The following is a 22,478-nucleotide window of genomic DNA, read 5'->3' as shown; positions in this document are numbered from 1 at the left end:
GGTGGTATAACACGCGAGATGGTATAGTGACATTCAACAACAGCGACGACGCCCCGTGCGGTTTCCAACTCGTAACGGCCGTCGTCGCCCCAGAGATCCCCAATTCAATACGGTCCTGCTTACCTTGCGTGGGGTGTTCACAACCCCGTCTAGAAACACATTGCATCCAAGAATTACACACTTCAGTCGTCCTCGCCCTCTGCCTTGCTCATTCCCGCGCTCCAGACCGTACTCCCACTGCCCCCACTGCGCCGACTGCTCCGGCGGTCCCCGCTCCGGCGCACGATCTCAGTGAACCCGCCGGGGGAGCCCTTCGCAATCTCTACACTGAGTTGCCGCTCGTGTGCGTCGAGCGCTGCGAGAGCGCTCTCCGCCTCGGCCTGCTCGAGTGCCTCCTGCGTCAGGTTCGGCGTCCCCGCTCCGGGATTCGGGCTGCCGGAGAATGACGAGCGCGCAGAAGACGGGTTCGAGGACAATGAGTTCGCACGTCGGAAGAACGAGAAGCGCGAAGACGTCGAGGGCGTGAGCGGCGTGCTGTTGCCGGGCGTGATCGTGCTCGCGGTGACAGGGGTGCGTACGATTTCACCGCTTGGGGATGAGTAGCTCTTGCCCATGGAAGGCATCGCAGGCGACGCAGGCTTCTCGATGCCCATGAGCTTCATGGTCGCGTGCAGGCGCTCGCGCTCGCGGCGGTCGTCATCGTCCTCTTCTGTTTCGAGCTTGCGCGCGTTGGTCACGACCGAGTTCGCGCCTGCCTTGAGCGTAAGAGGGCGGAGATGTGGGTCTGGCCGCTTCTCATCCTTGCCGAACATGGAGAACCTGCTCCAGTCGAAGGAGAGAGAACGCCTGGACGCACGCGTCGAAGCCGAAGGTGCAGGCGGGCCGTCGAGCTTGGGAGAGTTGAGAGCATTCGCAGCACGGATGTCTTCGAACGTGGTGAGGCGCTCTTGCGGCGGCGATGTAGTGGCAGCAGACGACCCGGAGAGCCCGAATATAGCAGACTGAGGCCTGGCCTTCTTCGGAGGCTGAGCGGTCGCGGGATTCGGGGAAGCGGGGATGTTGCTGAACGTAGTGAACGAGGCGGTAGTCGGGGACGCGACCTTGTCGTAGTCGACGGCGAGGACATGCTCGAAGCCCTCCTGCGAGATGATCCTGTCGATGATCTTGGATGCGTAAAGGGAGAGAGCCTTGTTCGCATCCTTGAGGTTCTTGACCTCGCTCCGCAAAGTTTCGATGTCGTTGACCGAACCACTTGGCTCCAAGCCTGCGGCGCCCTCGGACATTGAAGATACCTTGCGGGTGGCATCGCTCTTCCGGCCCTTCTTCCCTTTAGGGTTGATGACAGATCGGTCGGTCTCCAAGGATGCGCGGCCCTCCAGGATGTCCTTGTTTTCTGCGCGACCGAGCTCGGCGGCGAGGTCCAATCCGGGACCGGTGATCGGAAGGTTTGCGAGGGACTCGCCGCGCGGGGCAGGGGAGGAACGAGATGCGGTGGAGGTCGTGCGCCGGCGGCCGCCTCTGCGGGGTTGCCTGGCGGCATCGTCCTCCTGGGCCTCGCGCTCCTGCTGCTCCATCTCGAAACTGGGATCGAGTTCGTGCAGCTCCTCCGCGCGCTCGTCGACCGGATCAAGCACGCTTCTGGCGGTGGTCCTGCTCCGAAGGCTTTCGGCGTCCCTGCCATCATCCTCGTCTCCGGCCTCGCTGTCACTCGGCTCCGTCGGGACGCTGCTCGCGCCCCCGCCCATGCGCATAACGTCAAACTGTCCGCTGAGGGTCTTCTCCCGAAGAAGAATGTTGTACGACTCATTCTCCTCTTGCAGCTCGTTGTTGACACGTTTCAGATCGTTGAGTTGCGTCTGAAGGAGCACGAGGGTGGACTGCAACGAGGTATATGACGTGGACAGCGTCGACAGCTCTAAGCGAAGCGCAGTCATCTCGGCCGGCTCCTGTTCAGGGTCATTGAGATCCTGTTTGGGAGGCTCCGCGACCTCGGCGGGTTGTTCCTCGATGCCTGCCTCCGACTCCGCAACGGAGACGACAGACGGAGACGTGAGGATTGGTGCGGGCTGTTTGCGGGCTTGCATGAGAGACTGTATACGTGACTTCAAGTGCTGCTCGTTGTCATAAAATGACTGCCGTTCGGCCTCGAAAGTCGAAGTCTGAAGGCGAAACAAGTTAACTATGATGTGCGTGGCATTCTATCCATGAACCACATACCTGCTCGTTGTATCGTCGCTGGATATCGCGCTTCTCTTTCTCCAGATCGCGCACTTGGGTACGCAGCTTCTCGATTACTTCTATGCGCGCAGCCATCTCTTCCTCTGTTCGATTTTGGTCGGCATAAAGCTCAGCAAGGCGCGATTCAGCGGCATGGAGAGATGAGGTGAGGTTGTCATTGTCGGTCGTTAGTTGGGTGATGGTTTGCTCCTTGTCCTGCAGCTGCACAAGAAGCTACGGCGGTGTAAGGCGACGTGTCGGAAGAGTATTCCGTAGCACTAACCTTCTCCTTGTGCTCCGTCTCAGCCTTGAGGGATACTGAGAGTGTTTCGCGTGTCTCGCTGCCGTTGAGAGCGGGTGGTTGAGAGGCTCTTATGGACGCCCTGCGTGCCGGAGAGGTGACAGAAGCAGCCGCACGGGGGCCTATTGCTGCGCGTGCTGTCGCGCCTTTGGCGATAGAGGAGGCTGCGGGGGAGCTAGAGAGGGTAGGGGGCGAGCGTCGTGAGGTGGGCGTGGCTCGTGCCGGAGCGGTGGTCGCCATGATGGTATATGATTACAGAATGCGTGTCCGAGAGTCTTGAGAGATGCGAGAGAGACGCGACAGCCCCGCCGTCGACGCTGCAGAGGATGAGAAAGGCGGGGTGAGCTGGCGGAGGAGGGCCAGGGTCGGGGGAGGCGGTCGTTAAGTCTGTAGGCGCCACTTGATCTGCAGAAACAATCACACCCCGGGCGTCTCACCCACGTGGAACAGGCACAGCTCTGCCACCGCCATTAATGCCACAAACGCGTCTTGCCCCTTGCCTCACGCGTCGCGCTGCCGTCTGACGCGTCCTCTCGCCCGTCTCCTACCCATGGCCGACGCCGGCCTCAGCGCAGCCGCGCTTTTGGCAGAAATACACTCCGAATCTCTCCAGTCTGTGAGTGAGTCGATGTGCATGCTGCGCTATCTAACCTATGTTGCGAGCAGCTTCTGGCAGCTGTCTCGACCGAAAGTGAGGCAGATTGCGTGCAATCCATCACATTACCATTCTCCAGACTGACAACCACGTAGCTTCCTCGCCAGGTCTCACGCGGATTCCAGCCCTTGATACCCACCTTGCCGCGGTGAATGCACGGCGCACCTTTCGGGATTGGCCTCTCAACCGGGGTGATGTCGTCGAAATACAAGGTCCAGCGACAGCCGGCAAGACGCACTTTGTCTATCACATGCTCCTGGAATGCCTGCTTCCTGACCGTTGGCTGGATACGGAACTGGGAGGCTGGGGAAAAGCTGCTGTGCTCATCGACACCGATGGCAATTTTAGCATACAGAAACTCCATGAACTCCTCGTGTCTCGCCTACGTCGCTTTCTGGGTGATGAAGATCCCACAGACGTGACGACTCCTTCTATGGAGGACCTGGCGACACAACTCTTACAAAATCTACACGTCTTTCGCCCGACGTCCTCTGCGCAACTGGCTATCACCCTGCTTCATCTTCCAAACTATCACGCCAGTGAACCTCGCCTACAGAATAAGGAAATCGGCCTCCTCGCGATCGACTCTATGAGCGCCTTCTACTGGAGGGATCGGTACACCCTGGAACAACTTCGTGATGCCACCGACAATCCACGTGGTGCATCACCTCCCAATCCACTCTCGCACGTCCTGAAGGCACTTATCACTTTTCGTGCCTCCCACCGGCCCGTTGTCCTCATGACGAACTGGGGCCTGAACCCTATCACGAAGCCTTCCACGACTGGCGCGCCGGGGACGCTTTTCTATCGACAACACCTTCACCCCTTCCCGGCCCCTTTTGAGCCTCACGGGGCCGCCGAAGCCATATCCAGTATTCAGGCCTCGCAGCCTCGCGAGGCAGACGCACCAACGCAGAACCTCACGACTCGCTCGCGTACACCTCAGCACGCCGCACCACCGTTCCCATTACATTACCACATTACTCTTCACCCATCACCCATCGACCCATTTCCAGCGAATTTCTCCCTCTCTGACGCGCTACACCACGAAGACATGCGGGCGGTGCTCGTAAAGAAGGGCGAGATCAGAGGCTTGGTCAGGACCCCTGGCGACGATACCGTTGGGGAGTTCACGATCCGCATTGGAGAGCGGGAGATTCTAGTCGATCCCGACGAGTAGCCTTAACTGTGCGGACGGGATACCGGTGCAGAACCTTGTCGCTATATCGTCGTAGTTGAGGCCTGACTGTTGTTCGCAGGACAAGTGCTTCGCGACATGCGCTATACCCTCATAATCATCACAGGGCATCTGTGTAGGTTCGAGTTCAACTCCCTCTATCGCTCAATATGGTGCACATCCTATTGCGACCATGACGGTCACTGCGCGGAAAATAGTCTTGATATGAGCTACATTCACGTTCATTCAAGGAGACTCATCTCATCTCCCAGAATCGTCTTCGTAAGTAACACCCCTTTGTTCCAGAACGCCGGCTCATCCCTCTATACATGTCCTTCTGTTCAAAGGTTTTCGCGCACGCGGCGCCCATATCCTGATCATGCTGCCCTTGCACCCACCAAGCTTGTCACGGCCCGCCTCAACGGCCCACAAGTCGACAGTGCATCAGTGTTTATAGGATAGCCCGGCTCATGGCCAAAGCCGACCATCTTGTTACGCTGGAGGCTGAGGACAACGATAATGAGTTGGACGGCACCGCGATATGGGAAAGGTAGAAAGTGGGTGGGAGTAGATAGTCGTGGACAAAGGGTGTCAAACCAGGGGAGACCTGCATCAGCATCTATAGCCATGGAAGGATTTCTAGGTATCGCCCCCCTGTTGCTCATTCAACTATAGCGGTGGCCAGTGAATTATCTGCGACATATCCCTCGCACATAGTGGGCCTTTTATATTCTGTAATACGGTTTAATGTCTACACCCTAGAGCTTAAATCCATATTTTACACGACCAACAAATTAGTATAGATTGAGGCCGATCGCACTCAAAAGGTTGATCCATCATTGCATTTATGGTTGGAGGCCTTCTCTGAGATGTCGAAGCTGGACACTTATACAGACACCCAGTACACGTGAAAGCCAACGAGTCGGGTCTGGCAGCTTATTGTCAATCAAAGTGACTGGTATATAGTCAGATAGTACAGACATAAGACAATAAACACAACTACTCTTACAACTACTCTACGAAAGCAAGGCTAGACGATAGGATGTGCGCGACGAGACAGCAAAGAAGGGCATACACAACGAGCCCAGACACTAGTAACACAACAAGAAATATACAAGACCGAAAATCAAAACGCGTCTATAGGGATGGGGGGATAGTACGAGTGGGTCCGAGAGGGAAGAGAAACCAGCAACCAGAGTCTGTCCGGCCGCGGCTCACAGCCGGGTGCACAATCCCTAGCTGGCATAAATCCGGTCGAGCTCCGCCCGGAATTGCTCCTCGACCGCGCGGCGGCGGATGTTGCCCTTCGTCGCCGTGCGCGGGAGCGTGCCCCCGGGCACGACGACCACGAACGCGGGCGACGCGATGCGTTCGTGCAGGTAGCGGCGCGCGTGGAAGTGGCGCGTGCGGCGCACGATCGCGCGCTTCAGCGCCTCCGCGTCGACGTCCCCGGGCACCTTCGGCTCGACGAAGAGCGTGGGCGAGGGCCGCCCGTTGCCGACGACCACGCACGTCGCGACAAGGTCCGCGCAGGTCGCGAGCACGTTGTCCTCGATGGCCCGTGTGTCGCAGCGCAGCGAGTTCTCGGACTTGATCCAGTCGTCGTCGCGCCCGCGCGAGACGTACCGGCCGGGGGCAACTTCGAGGAACAGGTCGCCGGTGTGGTAGTGCCCGTCGGCGTTGCGCAGGGACGGGTGCGGGCAGTCACCCGAGTGCGAGAGGATGACGAGCTCGAGCAGCCGCTGGTTCGCGTCCTCGTACCCGGTCTCGGAGTCGACGTCGGGGGTGGCAATGGGGAAGAAGCCGTAGGCGGTGCCCTCGATGGGGTGCAGGTAGGATGCGTCGGAGCCGCGGCCGCCGACGGAGAGGAGCATCGCACCACACTCGGTGCTGCCGAAGAGGTTCTTGAGGAGGATGCCGTTTGCGTAGGCCCAAGCCTCCTCCTCAGCTGCGAGGGGCAGGCCGGAGTACAGGAGCTCGTCGAGCCCCTTGAGTACGGCGAAAAGAGCTGGGTCGTTCTGCGAGCGGCGGAGATGAGCGGCGAGGAAAGTTGCGAACTGGTTGAGGCGGTTGAGACGGCAGCGGTGGACCATGTCCATCAGTTCCTCTGACGAGAACGCAATCTTGGTGGGCTGGATGGTGCACACCCCATGCTGGAGGTAGCCCATGAGCATGAACGTCTGACCGATGTGGCACATGCTGCCCCTGTAGGTCAAAGTCAATAAGCTAAATTGCATGCGCGGTGGGGTAGGCGACGTACATCCACACGGTAACATCCTGCCTCTTAGGGTTGTGGGGGCGGGTGACGTGCGCCGCCTTCGACACCGTGGCAGTTACCCAATCGGCGGTACACGGAACCAATTTTGGACTGCCCGACGTCGACCCTGAAGTGTGGTAGATCATGACGATCTCGTCGCCGTGAGACGGGACCCATAGCGGCGGCAGGGGAGCGTCCTTGACGTCAACGGCGCAGACGTCGAGGGCAGCCTCGGCCGGTACGGGGCAGTTGGTGACAATGGACAGGTAGGCGGGGTCAAAGACCAGCGCCCGAGCCTCTGCGCGTTCGAGGAGCTCATAGACAACATCGGGGTTTGGCATCCTGAGAGAGAATAGCTGCGGAATATAGCCGGCTCTGGCAACTCCGTAGATGTGCAGCGCGTCCAGGTAGGTCATACCGCCCAGCCTGCGGACACGTTAAGACTTGCGCCCGCAGCTTGTAGGTTGCATTTGGTGACTCACCACATGCCGACGATAGACCGTGAAGGGACACCGTGCGCAGTGAGTGTCCGCGACCAGTACCTCGCGGACTGCTCAACGTCGCTGAGGAACTGCTGGTATGAGATGGGAACCCATTCCTCGACCGCTTCTCCGTCGGTGGATAGACGGGGAACCTTGAAGGCCGCGGAGGAGGAGAAGACCGAAGCGCTGTGCTCGAGGACGGTGAGGTGAGTGTGGTAACCCATTGGAGATGTCGGGTTGGTGGATATCGAGGAAGTGCTGGTCGGTACCGGTCATGACGGTATGGCTTTATACAAGTAGCGGCGTCCATAGGACCCAGCGTGAGCTATGCGGGGCGGTATACGGTTGTCAGGCGAAACAGTCATAATGTCATTTGAGGCAAGTGCCAGGTGTTCCGCTGGCCTTACAAATTGGACAGGCGTCCAGACAGGTACGTCGAGCAGGGGTGTCGATGACAGCGGCGGGGTGGCTCGAGGGCGGGCGGTGCAGACTTGTGGAGGAGTCTGAGGTGAGCACGGCGGTAGTACAGACATCGCCGCCGCCCGGAGTGGGGACGGCATGGGCAGGCTGATAGCGGATGTCAGTATAATTAGCGGACCGAGGGGGCGGGGGAGGAATGAGCGGACCTCTCAGGTACAGCTTGGATCGTTGAGGAATCGCCCGATACAATATGGCACAGATCCCTCCTACATCTGACAGCACTAGCGAGCGTCAGGACATGAAGCCACACAGCCCGGCGGTATGCGAAATATCGATTTTGACATATTCTGTGCGCATTGCCGCCCCTTCATGCACGCCATGGCGCGCTGCTAAACGTGTGTGCCGACCGTGTCAGCTGGCCGATAATTCATTGGCGACCATCGGCGGCGACGGAGTCGGGATGGGACAGGGAGGTGCCAACGTTGAGAAGAAACGAGATGGGAGATGTGGGCGACACACACAACCGCCCGCCGGCGCCTCGAGATCGGGATCGGGGGCGCACCGCCCGGACGAGGAGGCCTCTCCGGCGGGCGTCCCCCGGTCAAGCGAGGCAGACACAACCATTCCTCGCTACGGTCCCGAATGCACGCCCGACGCTAGCTGCACAGCGGAGGAGCGGCCACCGTGCGGATTCCAGTGTTGCGCCCGCCGACCCACGTCGGGCCGCCGTACGCCTCACTCAGCAACATCCCCGCTTCCCTCAATTTTTGTGTGCCACGCGAGCGAGCAAGCATCCAACTGGTACTGGCCTCTCCTTCTCTGTCCACAACCGCTCGGGATGGCCGGGTGACCGACGTCCGATTTTGCGTTCTTCGCTGCGTCAGCAGTCCTCAGCGTGTCCATCTCTCGAAGTCCAGGACACCCTGAGGTCATCGTATAATTGGAACCGGTATAATTGGAACTCACTTCTCTTAGCATTAGGAGGACGGCCATGACGGAGACACGCCATGATTAGCTACGTGCAGCTGACCCGCTTCCGCCAGCTGAGGTATTACTTCTCTGATGATATTGCGAACACCGTCTGATCGATGCGTTCTTTCAAGTTACCTTCAAGTTGTAACAGCCCTACGACAAGTGCCCCCGTAATTGCACCACCTCCAGTCGTACACCCTGGAGATATTGCCAGCTCTCCTCATCTAACACAGCTGCGCAATTCTGAACCACGTCGCAACTCGATACTCAGTCGCGGGCAAGTCGGCGACACCTACCTCAAGCTCGTCTCCAATGGGCCCGCATCTCCCCCCACGCCCCCGTCGCGCAACACAACTCCAGCACATTGCGGCCAGACCTCCTTCGCACGACATCATTCACACCCGTGCCTCCCGACGGCCTTCCCGTACGGATCCCATCTCTCACCCAACCTTACAACGCGTCTCGGCCCGCGAGACAGATTACTCCGATCCCCCGTCTCCTGCCCCTCTCTGCCCGAACCTGTCGATCCGTCACTCCCTGTCTGCAACCCACGATATCGATATGATGGCCCACCGCGTCGCTCCGTACGCCCGCCTCGTTCGCCCGCGCACCCACCACTCGCTCGCTCCCCGGCGCAATCTCCGGGCCCGCTGCGTACGCACTATATCACGCGCACTGCCAGCTGCGCCGTGGCCCTCGCGCGCCCTGGGCGGTATCGATCAGCCAAGAGCCTGCTCCGCAATAAACGTCTGCCAGACATTGCGCCGGCCGCCAGCGTATGTTATCATGACGTCGCGCGGGGTGCGAAGCCTTCGCGCCTCGAGGCGCGGCTTCACAGCACTTAGCAGACCATTCAGTCTTCGGTCTTCCGGGCTTCATTTTTTCATTATGCTTACCCCGCGTGGACAGCCTCCGCAATGTCGTGCTGCGGGCGCATATATCACAGCCCACCGGGAAGGGGGTACGCAGAGCTTGCCGGAGGGTGGTTGGCCTGCAACGGTATGCCGATGCGCGAAGGCACTGATGGTAGTGCACCCGCTGCTGCATATAGGCCCGCCGCTGCACCGAGGACAGAGTTCGCCCCTCGATGATGCCGCCGCCTCCGTTCCTGTCCCGCCGCCCGCGTTCCTGTCCCACCGTGAAGTTGATCATCTTGGCAACAGCGCAAAGCTTCAAGAGCGTTCCTGACGCATCGTTCAAGCTCGCCATCTTCCGCATGCGACTATCCGTGACAGCTCCCAACAGCAGAGAGGTGAGCGGGACGCGATGAACTGTATAGACGAGAGCTCTACTGACGGCATGATATGGTACAGGGGGTGCAAAAGAAGATCGTATAATGATAGGTTCGAAGGCCCGTGCCTCCGATAGACCGAAGCCCAAAGGGTATCATGAGTCGAAGCTCGGGGCCCACGCCGTGCGCCCTGCCCGTTCCCGTATAAGAAAAGCCTGAAGTCCCGATAGAAGAATGCTGAATCCCCTCCCACGCGCGCCTCCCCCGACCCGAAACCGACGCCCGCCGCGCGGGCGCGCGCTCTACGCCTGGTTCGCAGCGCGGACGCTCGGCCGGACCTGCACAGGCGCCGTCTTCTCCGACGAAACATCGGTCGTCTCCTTGTGCGACGGCGCCTCGCAGTCCGTCGCCGGCGCGGCGCCCTGGAGGCGCAGGTCGCGGCAATACTCCTTCAGGCGCCGCACGGCGTCCGCGCCCTCGCCGGAGAGCGCCTCCTGGGAGCGCTTCATCGCGCCAACGCCGATGTCGAGCGCGTCGGAGAGGTCGCTGACGGTGCTGACGTTGATCTCGTTCAAGTGCTGGTAGAAGCCGTTCTCGCCGCGCTCCGCACGCAAGTTGAGGAAGTCCTCGAGCGCGGAGCACATGTCCACAACGTCGTCCTCGTGGCATTGCACGGAGAGGCTTTCGACGGGCGAGTCGGAGAGCGTCGTGAGCGTGTCGACGACGTTCTCGACGGGGAACAGTGGCGTGATATGGATCTTGCGCAGCTTCTTGAGCGGCTTCTCGGTGTGCTTCGCGTGCGCGAACGTCTGCGAGGTGAGCGCGGTGTTGAGCGCGCACTCGTCGACGGTATGCCCGATGTTGCCCATGATGCGCTCCGTGCAGATGCGGTTGTAGTCGTTCGACTCGTGGTAGCAGCTCCCGAGGTCGAGGACTTCGAGGAAGCAGTACACGGGCATGCTCTCCCACTGGGGGTCACCGAGGTGGGTGTCGCGGATGCGGAGCTTTTTGAGGGTGGGGAGGCGGAGGAGGGAGGGGAGGCGGAGTTCACGGCCGAGCATGGGGTGGTCGGGAATGTCCTCGTCTCCTTTCACGACCGGGACGAAGGGGCGAGCGCCGAGGAGGTCGGGGGCGTGCATCGCCGAGCGGGTAACGCGGTCGAGGGAGAGCTGGCGCAGGTTTGGCACGGAGGCCGCGATGGAAACGACCAATCGTTCGCTCCTGCGGGCGTGGGTGAGCGGATGCCGTCAAGCAAAGGGTGGCAGGGAAGACGTACAAAGGCGACCGGGCCTCATCGCCGCAATGATCGATGCACAGCGACTCGAGGGAGAGCAGGTGCTCGAAGCATGGAATCACCGCCTTTGCCAAAGAGGCTGCCAGACTGAGCGTCAACTGCTCCACTTGCGTGCAGTGCGGGAGGAGGTCGACGAGGGCGTCGGTAACGCGGGGGGCCTCTGATCCGGGGGCGGGCTGCGCTGCACGCTTGGTGCAGATGGTGAGTTGGCGTATATGCCGATTGTACGGCTTTGGCACGCAGGCAGCAAATTGTTGCAGCGCCTCGGCGCTCGAGAGGTTCACGCTCTGGATATGCGGTCAGACATACGCGCATGTACCAGACATGGGTAGACAGACGTACGCGGAACAGGGCAGGAATAGATAGGTTGTAGGCCTCACGGTCTACTTTGGCAAACGTCCGGACGTCGTCGAGGTCGAGCTGGTCGACAATAGATAGCTTCATCTCCACTGGCAGGCAGCTCCAGGAGGCGGTGCGGGTGGCGAACATGGCGAGCCTGTTGCTTGAGGCGGTGGATGAGATTGGTAGGCGGGGAGGGCTGGGGAGTGATGGAGACCAGGCGGGAGGGGGCAGGGGTTTTATAAAGATGGAGGACCGAGGTGGTCGGGGAGAAGTGGCTGGGGCACGCTCACTGCTCCGAGCACTTCGGCATCAGCGAGGGAGCGCTTCGAGCGATCATTGCCGCCGGCGTCCAATCGCCCACCCGCGCGCGTGGCGGAGAGTTGGCACTGGCAGTCCCCACGCCTGCTTAGATTTCCTCCGATGTGCGCTCCTCTGACACCCCATCATCCCCACCGACGCCTCGCTTGTGTCGTCCGCCCGCCCCCAGTCGTCCATCAGCCACCTTGTCACGTCGCAGTCGTTTGAGATATTGCCAAACGCACCCGCGTACCACCTTTCCTGTCCGTGCGCGGCCCTGGATGCGCCTCCAGGACATGGCGCCGCACGGGCGTGTAGGCCAGATGTCGCCGTGATCGCCTGCGACTACGGATGCGCATCTCCTTGCTCTCCGGAACAAGGGCGTGCCCTATCAAAGTCTATCTTCGTATACACGCCTTCTGCAGTGCGCGAAGCCCACACCCACATCGGTGTGCACTGGTATGTCGTCAGCGCTGCGCCAGAGCCCCGCTTCCCTCCCTGTTCCGGTCCCCGTCGTTGCTCCCTCCTATCGCGAACGCACCATCCATATGCGTTCGCAATCTCATCCTCCTCCTCCCATCAGCTTCCTCGTACAACTTTGACAGATCGCTACTATGATATCTGCCCCGTGTCTGCCGGCCATCCTATCCCCTAAAGCGCTCGTCTTCACTTCACCGTCGCGGCCGTGCTCTTCCACCGCCAGCCTCCCTTCCCGGATGTGCTCTTGTCGATCTCCTTGTTTCCAATCGCCGTACACGCCGGCGACGGCTCCGACGAACGTCCGGAGATGCCTGTGTAGGCTTCGGGTGCGCGTGCACATACGCAGTCCCAGATTGTCCTGGATGTTTTCTGACGTATACTGCGACGCGGGCGTGTGGCAGACCCGCGACGGCGTTCTCGGACGTGTGGTGGCTAAGAGCGCTGTCACAGGCTCCCGCCGTAGCATACAACTGTCATTGACTGTTCCTGCCCGTGGAGAGCGTGTCCATCTTCCACTTGTCGCAAAGGGTAGCTGCGACACCCGCTTCGGCTAATGGCCTCGCAGCCTCCTCCCCGGCCGCCGGATGCACCGCGCCAGCTGAGATTTTCAGGTCGCGCCGTATACAATGCGTATTGGCGGCAGGTACGGTCGTAGCGTCTCCCCGTCCGACTGACAGCTCGTCCGCAGCTGGCCTGGATCGCCGACGGGTTCCAACGCGCAACACCCCGACAGCACCTGGACGTTGTCGGGCTCCGCGCACGGTAATTGCGCGGGCCGCCGCGCAACATTCTGACACGCTAGCGCCTCCCATCGGCCCCTTGCCCGCGCAGGTAGAGCGCGGCGGCGCTCCGGTGCCCACCGCGCTACGCCAGCAGCACCGTCCCGAAACCGACTGCGAGGATCGCTTTTTGCGGGGGTGGCGGCGCGGGCCACTTGCCCAGCCGGGGCGCACCAGCGCGGCATCCCTCGAGTCGCGACGTCCGGTCCGCGTCGGATTTGTCAGTAGCCCGCCAGTTCTCCAAACTGTATCGCGCTGGACCGAGCTGGATGCTTCGGAGCTTACTGCGCACGGCTTTACATGCCGAAAGGCCATTCCTGTGCGCCCCTTACTAGGATGCGGTGACCGAGCAGGCCTGAGTTGAAGGGCCGTTCGGGATCGCCGTGTCGCACCGTCATGTGTTAACGGCGACACACCTCCGCTGCTGGTCGGCTTCGGGATGCACGCGTCGCATCTTCTACCGCAGCACGGTGTCTTATTTACTTACCCTGCCTTGTGCACTAAGTCTGCGCTCGACATTTTTTCTTCCTGAGGACAGAGCTGCTTTTGCACGCAGCCGCCTCCGACGTCGGATCCGCGCCTACGCATGCCTGTGCCCGCCAGCGCAGATATCTTGCAAACACACGGCTCCCGGACCCGCAGTCTTCTTCGTCCGCCGACCGTACGCGCACCCACTGCCCACACCGGACACACAAACCACAGACGAGGACGCCGGGTACGAACTACGTAGCCAGATCTGGCGATCGCCTTATGTCTGTGTGTCATCGCGATATCGATGTCGAGGACGTCGATGGAAGACGTAGAACATATCTTCCGCTCTGATGGCGCATCAAGCTGCACAGCTTGGAGCCGCCGCTCCATGATCGACATCACGGCACCCCCGCTGCGTCTTCGAAGCTCGGCAGGCGCCAGCCTCGACCATCCAGCCCCGCAGCCGACTCGGACCACCCCAGGCGCGCGGGCCCGCGCCTGCGTAAGTACGTACTTGGTACGTACAGCTAATCGCCGAGGAACTGTATCTGCGCACTAGGTCTGTGTAGTCCACGCTAGACCACCGGCTCACATCCTCAGCATGCGGTACATCCCGACATCGGCGGCACGGACGCTCCGCCGAGCTCGGAAATGCCTGAACCTGGATGAGACAACGCAGTCTCAGGTGGGCCAAGCTGCCACCATCCTCATCCCCATCACCCGCCTCGGAGGTCCACCGCAATCCTTGGATGTCCCGTAACCACGTTTCGCACCGGTTGATGCCGTGATCTCCAGCCCCAGCAGCTCGCGTACTCGGGAATATCATGTGCTGCGTGCGGACGCGCGCGCGCCCGGCCAGCCGCCACACACAGCATACGTCCACCTCCCGCGACGTGCGCATCACCTGTCTGCTCAAAGGCCGGTCATATATCACTGCTATCTTGCGCTATATGCTTTGTTGATTGGGCGCATCGGGGCTGCGTTACATCTAGCGTGCTGTAGGTAGGGTGGGGGGCACACGGTTCGAGGTCGTTAGGGACACAATCATGGAGATGGTGATACATTCGTACAGCTGCTCGACGAAGCGATCATGCGCGAGTAAACGTAAGTTAACCGAGGTGGTAGCCGGACACACTGTGAGAGAAATCGGGAGACGAGGCTTAGCGGGGACTGCGACCGCTCGTGTGCGTAGGTACCTAGAGAATAAAGACCAAGGTAACATGTACAGTATGCGGATGAGAGGATGGTAGGGGGTGTCGCCGGTGTGATAGAGAGGAATGCGGAAGGCATCTAGAACCAAAGTGTTTCTAGCTGCGGGATGGAAGGGTATGCACGCGTTACGCGGTAAGTACAGAAGTCGGGTGGTATTTCACCTTCTCGAAGATGCGGAAGAGCGAGATGAAGAGGTTGAAGCAATACATCATGAGACCGACACCCACCAAACAGATGAGCACTACCTGGTCATCACATAACGTATCACCAACGCCACCTTCGAAGCCATTGACGCCGTTTGGGAGGACTGGACGCGGAAGTTTGCTGTACCAGGAGATGCTGGTCTCGGATGCGCAGGGAATAAGTGAAGTGAAAAAGTTGTCGAAGGAGAGTGCGAGTGCCGCCGACCACGTGCAGATGAAGACGACCTCGAGAAGTGTGTAGGCAAGTTTCCAGGAAGTGTGCCACAGGCCCAAGGGTCGGCCGAAGTATTCGAGCTGCATACACCGGTCAGAGAACGGTAATGTAAAGCCATGTGGAGACGCACGTATACGGCTATCATGACATGCACTAATGTCAGGCAGGCGAATATGATAACCAAGGTGCTGGTGAACGGCCTCGTTCAGTATAAGCATGAAAAGGTGGCATGTATGCTACTTACGGAGAGGCTCCAAGCGCCCCCATGACACCACTCCGTTCCTCGATGATCCGAATGCGGATCGCGATAGCGAGGGCAGCGGTAGTGAGAACGATGTTGCAAAGACGGAAAAGCTGCCACAAAAGCATCAGTACAGAAACCTTTCCATGACATGAATCGAGCCCACCAAGGGAACATAGACGTTATACATCATGTATGCTCTGAACCGTTTTCGTCTCCTTTGCCAAGGGGTTGCTTTCTCGTCATCGTGCAATGAACCAGTATCCAGTGCATGAGGATCGTGGCTTTCGTCTGTCCCAATCGGATGCGAGGACGTCCACGGCGTGTCCCAGCCCGGTGTGCGACTGTGCGACAGCGTGAAAGGGCCACTGGTAGGGGGCATGTCGATGCGCAGACGACTCCGGGGATTCGCCTGTGGCGTGCCCGACTCAGATCCCTCGCGGTCCGACTCACGGAGCGTCGGGCTGCCCTCTTCGTGCTCCTGCGAGCGGCGGAACTGCGATGAAGAGAACCAGGGTATAGACATCGAACGGCCGCCGTCCCGGGGCCGCCTGGGTGGCCGCTGCTGCTCCTGCTCGGTGGGCGAGAGCGGCATGGAACCCGAGTCCATCGGGCGATGTCTTGCGAAAGCCCACCAGCGCGAGGGGCCCGGGTCTTCGGGTGCCGAAGACTGGAGAGAGGCAACATCGGAGGGGCGGCGGAAGTCTGGGAAATGCCTCGCGCCTTCGTGCGGTTCGTGCTCGCCAGGGGAGGGAGGCTCTTCGCGTGCCCACGCTAGAATTTCAGACAATCAGCTGGCGAGCTGCAGTACTGAAATACATCCGAGAACGAACGTGGAGCGGTATTGATGTAGGTTTTCACGGTCGAGGTGGCGGCACGAGAACTGTGGACGCTGTGGGACTTGGAGAAGGAGGAAGCTGAGGCCGATGGGGGTTGACCATCGTTGCTCATCGGTGCCTCAAGGGCGAGCGGGGTGGAGAAAGGAGAGGAAGATGACGGGGGACGGGATAGCCTGCGCGCAGTCCGGCGCTGTGAGAGGGGGAGAGGTCAACCGGCATGCCTCCCAGCGCTCGTCCGGCTCATATACCTCTCTTCTCGCTCTCCGTCTCTCTCTGCGCGGCGCTCCGTCTCCTCATCAGCCGATCCTTCTTGCTCTATATCTGCACCGTCTAGCTCGCAATCACGTATTGCTGCACACATGGACGAAGCTCTTCCGTCCATACAGACGACGGGCGTCGGATCCCGTTTCGTCTCGCAGTCCGAGCTCGAAACCGCCAAGGCCAAGCGCGACGAGCAGTGGAAGGCCGCCTACGCCAGGTAGCTATGCCGCCCTATTCATTTGTGCTGCGACCTCTAACGTCATACAGACTGGGCCAAGAGCCTCCGCCGCAGCCCGCAGACGATGCATTTGACGGCAGGAGCCTTGCGGAGGTGCGCGTGCCTCCTTGTTGTTAATCCTGAGACCGGACCATAACACCTCTATCTCCCCCAGAAATTGGCTGCGAACAGAGTAAGCATTGCCCCGGGCGCGTGCAGCATGGGGCTTATGCATTTCAGGCAGCCAAACAAGAGGAGTGGGAGGAGCGCAATAAGCTAGGTGAGGCTGTCCTCCCCGTCCCATCTCCGCAGCCCAACCCGCTAACTGCTGCCATTGACAGGGAACCAGTTCCGTGCGCTTGAAGAAGATGAAGTGCTGTTCCTCGACTCTGTACTCGAGAAACAGAGAGAGGAGGAGCGTCTCCGGAAGGAGATGGACGGCGAGGAGCTCAAACACTTTCGGGAGTAAGCCCATTCTTATCGGACGACCGGTGTCCCCGGTATTCACATCCCACAGAGCGGTCGCCGCCCGAGAAAGTGCAACAAACAAACCACCTCCCGTAGGCGCGGCCGTGGCCGCAGTCAGCCCACCACCGGCCACGAAGCCGAGCACTGCAAAGCCGAACGCCGCTCCCGTGAAAAAGGATGCGAAGAAGGCCCTGAAGGGCGTCCTGGTCAAGAAAAAATCGAAATCTGCTGCGCCCAGTGCATCTGCCGCTCCGGAAGGTCAAACGACCGAGGAAAAGAAGAGCAAAGCCGGTGAAAAGGCCGAGGGGGACGAGCGCGAAGCCAAACGGCGAAAAGTAGCTGATAGCTGACCAGCCATCACGTTCTTCTCCGACTACTTCACTCTGCTCGTGCTTTCACCTGGACGAACTCTGGGTTTGTATCATTATCCGCTCATCTGTCGAAGTTTGTGGTATGGTAGCTAGATCCTATGGCAATACAACAATCCTCATACATTGTGCGGCGAAACTCGGAAACCGGTAATCCTACTAAGATCACCCTCGCCTGGTCACTGGACTTGGTGTAGGCGTCCACCTCATCTTCTGAAGGTCCCTCTCCTTCGACCTCTCTCCTTCCCATCCAGATAGACGTCCCATCGCGTCCGCCCGTCTAGAAGCGGCGGTACCCATGGTCGACCTGTCCAGCAGACGCCTCGCGGCGGGCGTAAGCGAACCAGGTGCTTCCGACTTGCGCGGGGTAAAGGACGGGGGAGGCATGGAACCTCTCCGGGCGGCGCCGCTCCCCGACAATCGCGACGAGCCCGGGAGGCCTCCAAGCAGGCCGGCCTTCGCGCGCAAGCTTTTCGACGCGTCATTCGACAACCTGTGCGAGAGCCGCTCTCTCGACGACGGCTCGGCAATGCGGAAGGGTGTTGCCGGGGTAGGGACGTCGGCAGGATCATCGGACTGTGACAGGATGCGGGGAGTCGCGTTCAGCGTCCCCCACGTCATGAGCTGCTTTACTGCGGCAGGCCCCAGCTCCGAGGGAGTAGGAGAGGGTATGGAGGCTACTAGTGAATGGGTGTCATTCGTGGGAGACCTCGGGCAATCTGAGTGTATACTTGTCAGTGGGTGGTACGCGGGAACAACGTCTGTGGTTTGTCACTTACATGGTGTGCCTGCAATGGCGGCATCGATGCGGCTGCGAGTTGGGCTCGGAGGTGCCGATATGGACTGGTCTGGCTTATCGTCTTGCTCCGGTAGCCTCGTGTTCGTATGCTTGATGGCTTTCGGAGGTCCCTTGGCAGCCTCCACGGTGCTTGCGGCAGGTGGATGGTACGGGGAGACGTCAGCGTCAGGAGAGAACATCAGAGCGTTCCGCGCCTGGTGTCAAATTAGCACATCCATCCACTCGGCCGTGGTACGTTTAGTGTATTGAGGCGTACCTTGAAGCTCCACCCGTCTACACCAGCAGCGCGTGTGTCCTTCTTCGGAGCCATTACATCGACAGCCATGTCCTCGTCCTTCCTTGGAACTATGACAAGGGCCGACCCGCCCTTCTCTGCCAATTTCCCCTTCTCCGCGGCTGTCGGCTCTTTGTGCGTCCCGTCCAAGAGGTCCTCCACCTCGTCTTCGTCCTCCTCATAGACCACCACAGGCTCCGCGGGCGCAGCTTCGATAAGCCCCGCTGGTGCCGGTGCATCTATCCTGAGCCGCTCCCTTACCCCTGGTCCGGGAGGCGGCTCGAGTAGCATCCTCTCCCTGCCCTCGAGCATCCGGTCCCTTTGTTCCTCCACCCGGCGTTGCGCCGCCCATGCCCAGCCGTACTTCTCCTTCCGCCGCCTGTTCTCCTCGTCCAGGATCTGCGTGAAACTCGAATTGTCCTCGGACGTGTAGCGCGCCTGGAAGGCGTCCAGGCTCATGTCCGTGTCAAGGCGAGCCCGTTTCGCGGGGCCCTCGCCGTCTCCGCGCGGGGTGCGCAAGGGGGTGTCCGATGGGCCAGCGGCGTAGGGGGTCTGCGAGGGGGTCTGCCATGGGCGGCCCCGGCGCGACACGGGTGTCTGCAGGTCTTCGAGACGGCGCACCGACGCCTGGATGAGGACTGGGTCTTGTGACCGGAGCGCGTCGAGGTAGTTGTTTGTGGCATCGATGTGGACCAGAGACGGAAAGAAGTCTCGTTTGATGATGCTCGAGAGCGCCTCGGTGTACTCGTCTTCATCGAGAACCACTTGCCGGTTGAGGGATCGAGCGGGCTGTGAGCTCGAGGAAGCTCCCGGGGTCATTGACATTGCGGCGTATGCAGATAGGTCCAGCAATGCAATACGTCGGCGTGATGGGTGAGCTTGGGAATGGCAAGTTGCTGTCGGGAACCGGATGGACAGTAACTTAAGTGGAGGAACGGGTCAGAGACTCAGAGTGCCGGACGCTTGTGGCTACACGCCCAAGCGCCCACAGTGCACCCTCGTTCGAAAAAGGAAGGCGAGAAGGAAAGATGCGTACCTCGTCGACTGGAGTCAATTGCTACACGGATTCAAAATGACTGAAAGTTCATCTTGTTAGCTCAGAAAATTGGTACGATGCGGCTATAGGCCGGCTTGGTATACATAGTTCAAGGAGCCGATGTGATTGCACAGTAGAATATATTATACAGCGCCGACACCATTACAGCTATACTCTGCTTGCAGCTCCAGCGTGGCCGTCGTAAGCTCTTCCACGCACTAGTATCTCGGCGGCTGCACCAGTCTATCGAGAATAGCGGGAATATCGTCATAAGCGTCATTGATAAGTGAGACGTGGGGTGCAGCTATGGGGGGACCCGGCCACCGGGCCCGCTACTGCAGTTGCTGTATCGTCAGTTCGTAATCGCGGTAAGGAGGGAGGGGAGGAGATTATGTATGTACGGGTGAGATGGCAGAGGGAAACATATAATCATCGCAAGGAACAAGACCAAGGGATAGCACGATATGGATAGAAAAGTAAGAGAGTGCACGGGGAGGAGGTGCAGGAGGAGAGCATGGAGGATAACACGGCAGCGAAACGGACAAGCCTTCAGTTCCGGCCGTACAGCATGTTGGTACTCCCCGATCGCGGTCGCGCCTTCGCGGGTGGGAGTCCCTCTGTATCGCTTCCTCCGCTTCGCCGTCCTGACACCGAGGGCTTCCCGATACGGCTCTGGGCGAGTGCCGAAGGTGGTGGTAGCTTCGGCGCTCGGATAGTGACATTGGAATGGGTGCTGTAGCTCGGAGAGTCTAGGACGGGAGATCGGATAGTGCTGGCACCGAGGGACGAGCGCTTTGGTTGACTGTATGCGCCCGATCCGGGGCCCGTCGAACGCTTCAAACCTGCTCCGCCATAGATACTCGCAGAGGGCACCGGAAGGAATGTAGGCGTCGATGGTCGCGACGAAGGGGTAGGGATAGAGCTGGTAGTGCTTGTAGTTGCGTTGGTGCTGACACTGCTCCGCCCCTCCGTCGAGACCGATAGCCGCGACTGCGGACGCCGAAGCCCAGTGGGCATGACACTTTGAGACAGAGCGCTGGTAGTCCGACTGTTGCTCCCCGTTGATGATGGTGACTCCAACGAGCTGGATGATACAGCGCGAAATGCAGTAGGGGCAGTGGGGCTCGAAGTCCGCCGCCGCTCCTTCTCCTTGTCCTTCACCGGTGACGGCGAGTCCTCCATGATGAGCACCCATCCAGACGTGTCCGCGCCCGGGGTTCGTTTGAAGTCGCCATCTGAGTCGATGCTCTGCCGCCGCGACTTTGCGACGGCGGGGCTAAGACGATCGTCGTGCGATGCGCGGGAAGAGGAAGTCGATGGGACTGGTGAAGCTGATGAAGAAGAAGCTTTCGTAGGAACAGGGGGAGGCGGCATTGCGTTTGCCGACGTTCGACTAGTGACGCTGCCCATACGCAACCGCGGAACACGGGTGTGAATCTTCTGTTCGAGGACCCTCACACGAGCCCTCATCTCCGATACCATTTGCACGCCTCGACTCCTAGATGCTGTGGAAGGGACACCGCCGGCGGTACCCGCAATGCTCGAGTTCAGGGTCGTAGTAGCACGAAGAGCGGCAGGTCTCGGGACGGGAGTTCGAGGGGGAGGCAAGCGAGAGGGGGAGAGACCAGGCAGAGTATTAGATCGCGCGATAGCAGACATGCCGCCCTGAGGAGTGGAGACGTTGGCGCGTGGTGGTTGGAAACCGGCACGTTGGAGCATGGATGTGGGCGTAGAGGGGTTGGCACCCTTGGTTGGGCGGGGCGAAACGATGGAGATCGGGGTGGGGAAATCCTTGGCGGGTGTTTCTGGTGGGGGAGTGAGATCTGCGAGGCAGAGATCTGGGGGAGTTGGGACGCTGAGAAGGTCCTCGTCCGATAACGATGGTGTGGCGTTGGGTAGTGACGATGGCGTCGAGGAATTCACGGAGGTCGTTGAGATGCTGTTGGCACGCTGCTGGGCGGCAGCCAATTGGTCTTTCAGAATCGCAATTTCTTCGTTGGCATCTGCGCAAGAAACAAGGGATGAGAGGGTAAGCGCCATTGGTGTGACCAGGACTTACCTCTCAGCTCGTCCTTCACTCGTTGACCTTCCTCCTCCATATTGGCCTTGTCCAGTAACTCGTGCTCCAGGAGGATCTTCTCCTCCAGCACCCGCGCATACTTCTGCTCCATATCGGCCAAACTGGACGATATCGCCCGTTCACTCCGCTCCAAGTCGTCGTTGCCCATCTCTAGCTCTCGTAGCTGCACCTTGATCTTCTGGTAGTCTTGCCGTAGCTTGTCCAATTCGCGTTGAAGGGAGGTTGTCGTGGTGTTGTGCGTCGTTTGGAGAGACATAAACTTGGTCTGCGGCCGCGTCAAGGACGCTGCGGGGAGCCACCTCAGGAATACGCACCTTCCAATCGTCCCTCTCCTGTTCCGCCCTAGCTACCTTGACTTTGAGCTCCTGTTGAGCCTTCTCGGTCCGCTCCAGCTCGCGTTCGAGTTCCTCCTCTAGCTCCTTGCTTGAGTGGTGGAAGTCGTCGAGTTCGGCGCGCGTTTCTGCCAGCATATCGGCCACCTCGAGATACTTTGACTTCCAGTCCGCCCCCGGGGAGGAGAAACTGCGAAAGGGGACAGGTCAGTACAGGGGGAGGCGCATGTGCGGGCGCAGCAAGTACTTGATAGAGTTGTCGTCCATGGAACCCATTCTGTCCTTGCGCAGGATGTCCGTGGCTTGCAGAACAGCAGTCATAACGTAAGACGGTTATGTACAGGCAAAGACAGAAAGCCAGGAGCCTCGAGGAAAGCCAGGAGGCGGGAACCAAGGGGAGACCAGAACCAGTGCTTGCGGTGAGTGAACAACCCCCGTCAGCCCCGAATAGTGAACTTGTCGTTCAGCGGCCACGCGAGCCTCCTGCCTTTTGTGGCCAACACGTGGGGGTCGCGTCGCACGTGATATGCTTCGACGCGCCTAAGCTTAATGGGCGCGT

At 59.9% G+C, this 22,478-nt stretch overlaps 8 protein-coding genes across 8 annotated transcripts; 2 read left to right on the top strand and 6 right to left on the bottom strand.

Annotated features, from left to right (window-relative positions):
- Positions 1-182: 182 nt before the first annotated feature.
- On the bottom strand, positions 183-2,758 carry TRAVEDRAFT_108693 (uncharacterized protein; the record flags this gene model as incomplete). The annotated part of the gene is made up of 3 exons (XM_008034710.1): positions 183-2,179; positions 2,211-2,451; positions 2,501-2,758. 3 exons carry the CDS (start codon positions 2,756-2,758, stop codon positions 183-185), a joined length of 2,496 nt encoding a protein of 831 aa, XP_008032901.1.
- A 310-nt stretch (positions 2,759-3,068) lies between these two features.
- Positions 3,069-4,353, top strand: TRAVEDRAFT_41847 (uncharacterized protein; the record flags this gene model as incomplete). Its single annotated transcript, XM_008033963.1, has 3 exons — positions 3,069-3,134; positions 3,185-3,209; positions 3,269-4,353. 3 exons carry the CDS (start codon positions 3,069-3,071, stop codon positions 4,351-4,353), a joined length of 1,176 nt encoding a protein of 391 aa, XP_008032154.1.
- Positions 4,354-5,501: 1,148 nt separating this feature from the next.
- TRAVEDRAFT_158686 (acetyl-CoA synthetase-like protein) lies at positions 5,502-7,313 on the bottom strand (the record flags this gene model as incomplete). Its single annotated transcript, XM_008034709.1, has 3 exons — positions 5,502-6,555; positions 6,611-7,033; positions 7,090-7,313. The coding sequence occupies 3 exons, from the start codon at positions 7,311-7,313 to the stop codon at positions 5,586-5,588; spliced, it is 1,617 nt and encodes a 538-aa protein (XP_008032900.1). The 3' UTR covers positions 5,502-5,585.
- Positions 7,314-9,740: 2,427 nt separating this feature from the next.
- TRAVEDRAFT_68238 (uncharacterized protein) lies at positions 9,741-11,520 on the bottom strand. Its single transcript, XM_008034708.1, has 3 exons — positions 11,349-11,520; positions 10,989-11,293; positions 9,741-10,933 (listed from the first exon to the last, which is right to left on the bottom strand). The coding sequence occupies exons 1-3, from the start codon at positions 11,493-11,495 to the stop codon at positions 10,015-10,017; spliced, it is 1,371 nt and encodes a 456-aa protein (XP_008032899.1). The 5' UTR covers positions 11,496-11,520; the 3' UTR covers positions 9,741-10,014.
- A 2,910-nt stretch (positions 11,521-14,430) lies between these two features.
- Positions 14,431-16,243, bottom strand: TRAVEDRAFT_158679 (uncharacterized protein). Its single transcript, XM_008034707.1, has 5 exons — positions 16,079-16,243; positions 15,412-16,019; positions 15,249-15,358; positions 15,135-15,192; positions 14,431-15,084 (listed from the first exon to the last, which is right to left on the bottom strand). Exons 1-5 carry the CDS (start codon positions 16,194-16,196, stop codon positions 14,713-14,715), a joined length of 1,266 nt encoding a protein of 421 aa, XP_008032898.1. The 5' UTR covers positions 16,197-16,243; the 3' UTR covers positions 14,431-14,712.
- Positions 16,244-16,443: 200 nt separating this feature from the next.
- Positions 16,444-17,380, top strand: TRAVEDRAFT_33213 (uncharacterized protein; the record flags this gene model as incomplete). Its single annotated transcript, XM_008033782.1, has 6 exons — positions 16,444-16,562; positions 16,613-16,676; positions 16,782-16,842; positions 16,904-17,027; positions 17,080-17,140; positions 17,168-17,380. The coding sequence occupies 6 exons, from the start codon at positions 16,444-16,446 to the stop codon at positions 17,378-17,380; spliced, it is 642 nt and encodes a 213-aa protein (XP_008031973.1).
- A 183-nt stretch (positions 17,381-17,563) lies between these two features.
- On the bottom strand, positions 17,564-19,296 carry TRAVEDRAFT_33212 (uncharacterized protein; the record flags this gene model as incomplete). The annotated part of the gene is made up of 3 exons (XM_008033781.1): positions 17,564-18,117; positions 18,178-18,391; positions 18,454-19,296. The coding sequence occupies 3 exons, from the start codon at positions 19,294-19,296 to the stop codon at positions 17,564-17,566; spliced, it is 1,611 nt and encodes a 536-aa protein (XP_008031972.1).
- Positions 19,297-19,794: 498 nt separating this feature from the next.
- Positions 19,795-22,333, bottom strand: TRAVEDRAFT_25597 (uncharacterized protein). The gene is made up of 4 exons (XM_008033640.1): positions 22,167-22,333; positions 21,902-22,109; positions 21,567-21,852; positions 19,795-21,510 (listed from the first exon to the last, which is right to left on the bottom strand). The coding sequence occupies exons 1-4, from the start codon at positions 22,238-22,240 to the stop codon at positions 20,057-20,059; spliced, it is 2,022 nt and encodes a 673-aa protein (XP_008031831.1). The 5' UTR covers positions 22,241-22,333; the 3' UTR covers positions 19,795-20,056.
- Positions 22,334-22,478: the final 145 nt, after the last annotated feature.

The sequence above is a fragment of the Trametes versicolor genome (genome assembly GCF_000271585.1).
Source record: "Trametes versicolor FP-101664 SS1 unplaced genomic scaffold TRAVEscaffold_1, whole genome shotgun sequence".
Classification (NCBI taxonomy): Eukaryota; Fungi; Basidiomycota; class Agaricomycetes; order Polyporales; family Polyporaceae; genus Trametes; species Trametes versicolor.
The sequence above is the reverse complement of the archived record's forward strand: the minus strand, read 5'-3'. Positions and strand labels throughout refer to the sequence as shown.

Bases quoted from the DNA above. Each gene is read 5' to 3' on its own strand.
- TRAVEDRAFT_158679 (XM_008034707.1), bottom strand. From the start codon at position 16,196: ATGAGCAACGATGGTCAACCCCCATCGGCCTCAGCTTCCTCCTTCTCC. The intron at 16,020-16,078 runs GTTCGTTCTCGG...CTGAAATTCTAG, and splicing joins CTACATCAATACCGCTCCAC to CGTGGGCACGCGAAGAGCCT. The intron at 15,359-15,411 runs GTGGGCTCGATT...CTTTTGTGGCAG, and splicing joins ATAACGTCTATGTTCCCTTG to CTTTTCCGTCTTTGCAACAT.
- TRAVEDRAFT_68238 (XM_008034708.1), bottom strand. From the start codon at position 11,495: ATGTTCGCCACCCGCACCGCCTCCTGGAGCTGCCTGCCAGTGGAGATG. The intron at 11,294-11,348 runs GTACGTCTGTCT...CCGCATATCCAG, and splicing joins CTATTCCTGCCCTGTTCCGC to AGCGTGAACCTCTCGAGCGC. The intron at 10,934-10,988 runs GTACGTCTTCCC...CCACGCCCGCAG, and splicing joins GATGAGGCCCGGTCGCCTTT to GAGCGAACGATTGGTCGTTT.
- TRAVEDRAFT_25597 (XM_008033640.1), bottom strand. From the start codon at position 22,240: ATGACTGCTGTTCTGCAAGCCACGGACATCCTGCGCAAGGACAGAATG. The intron at 21,853-21,901 runs GTGCGTATTCCT...ACGCGGCCGCAG, and splicing joins AGGAGAGGGACGATTGGAAG to ACCAAGTTTATGTCTCTCCA. The intron at 21,511-21,566 runs GTAAGTCCTGGT...TTTCTTGCGCAG, and splicing joins AGTGAAGGACGAGCTGAGAG to ATGCCAACGAAGAAATTGCG.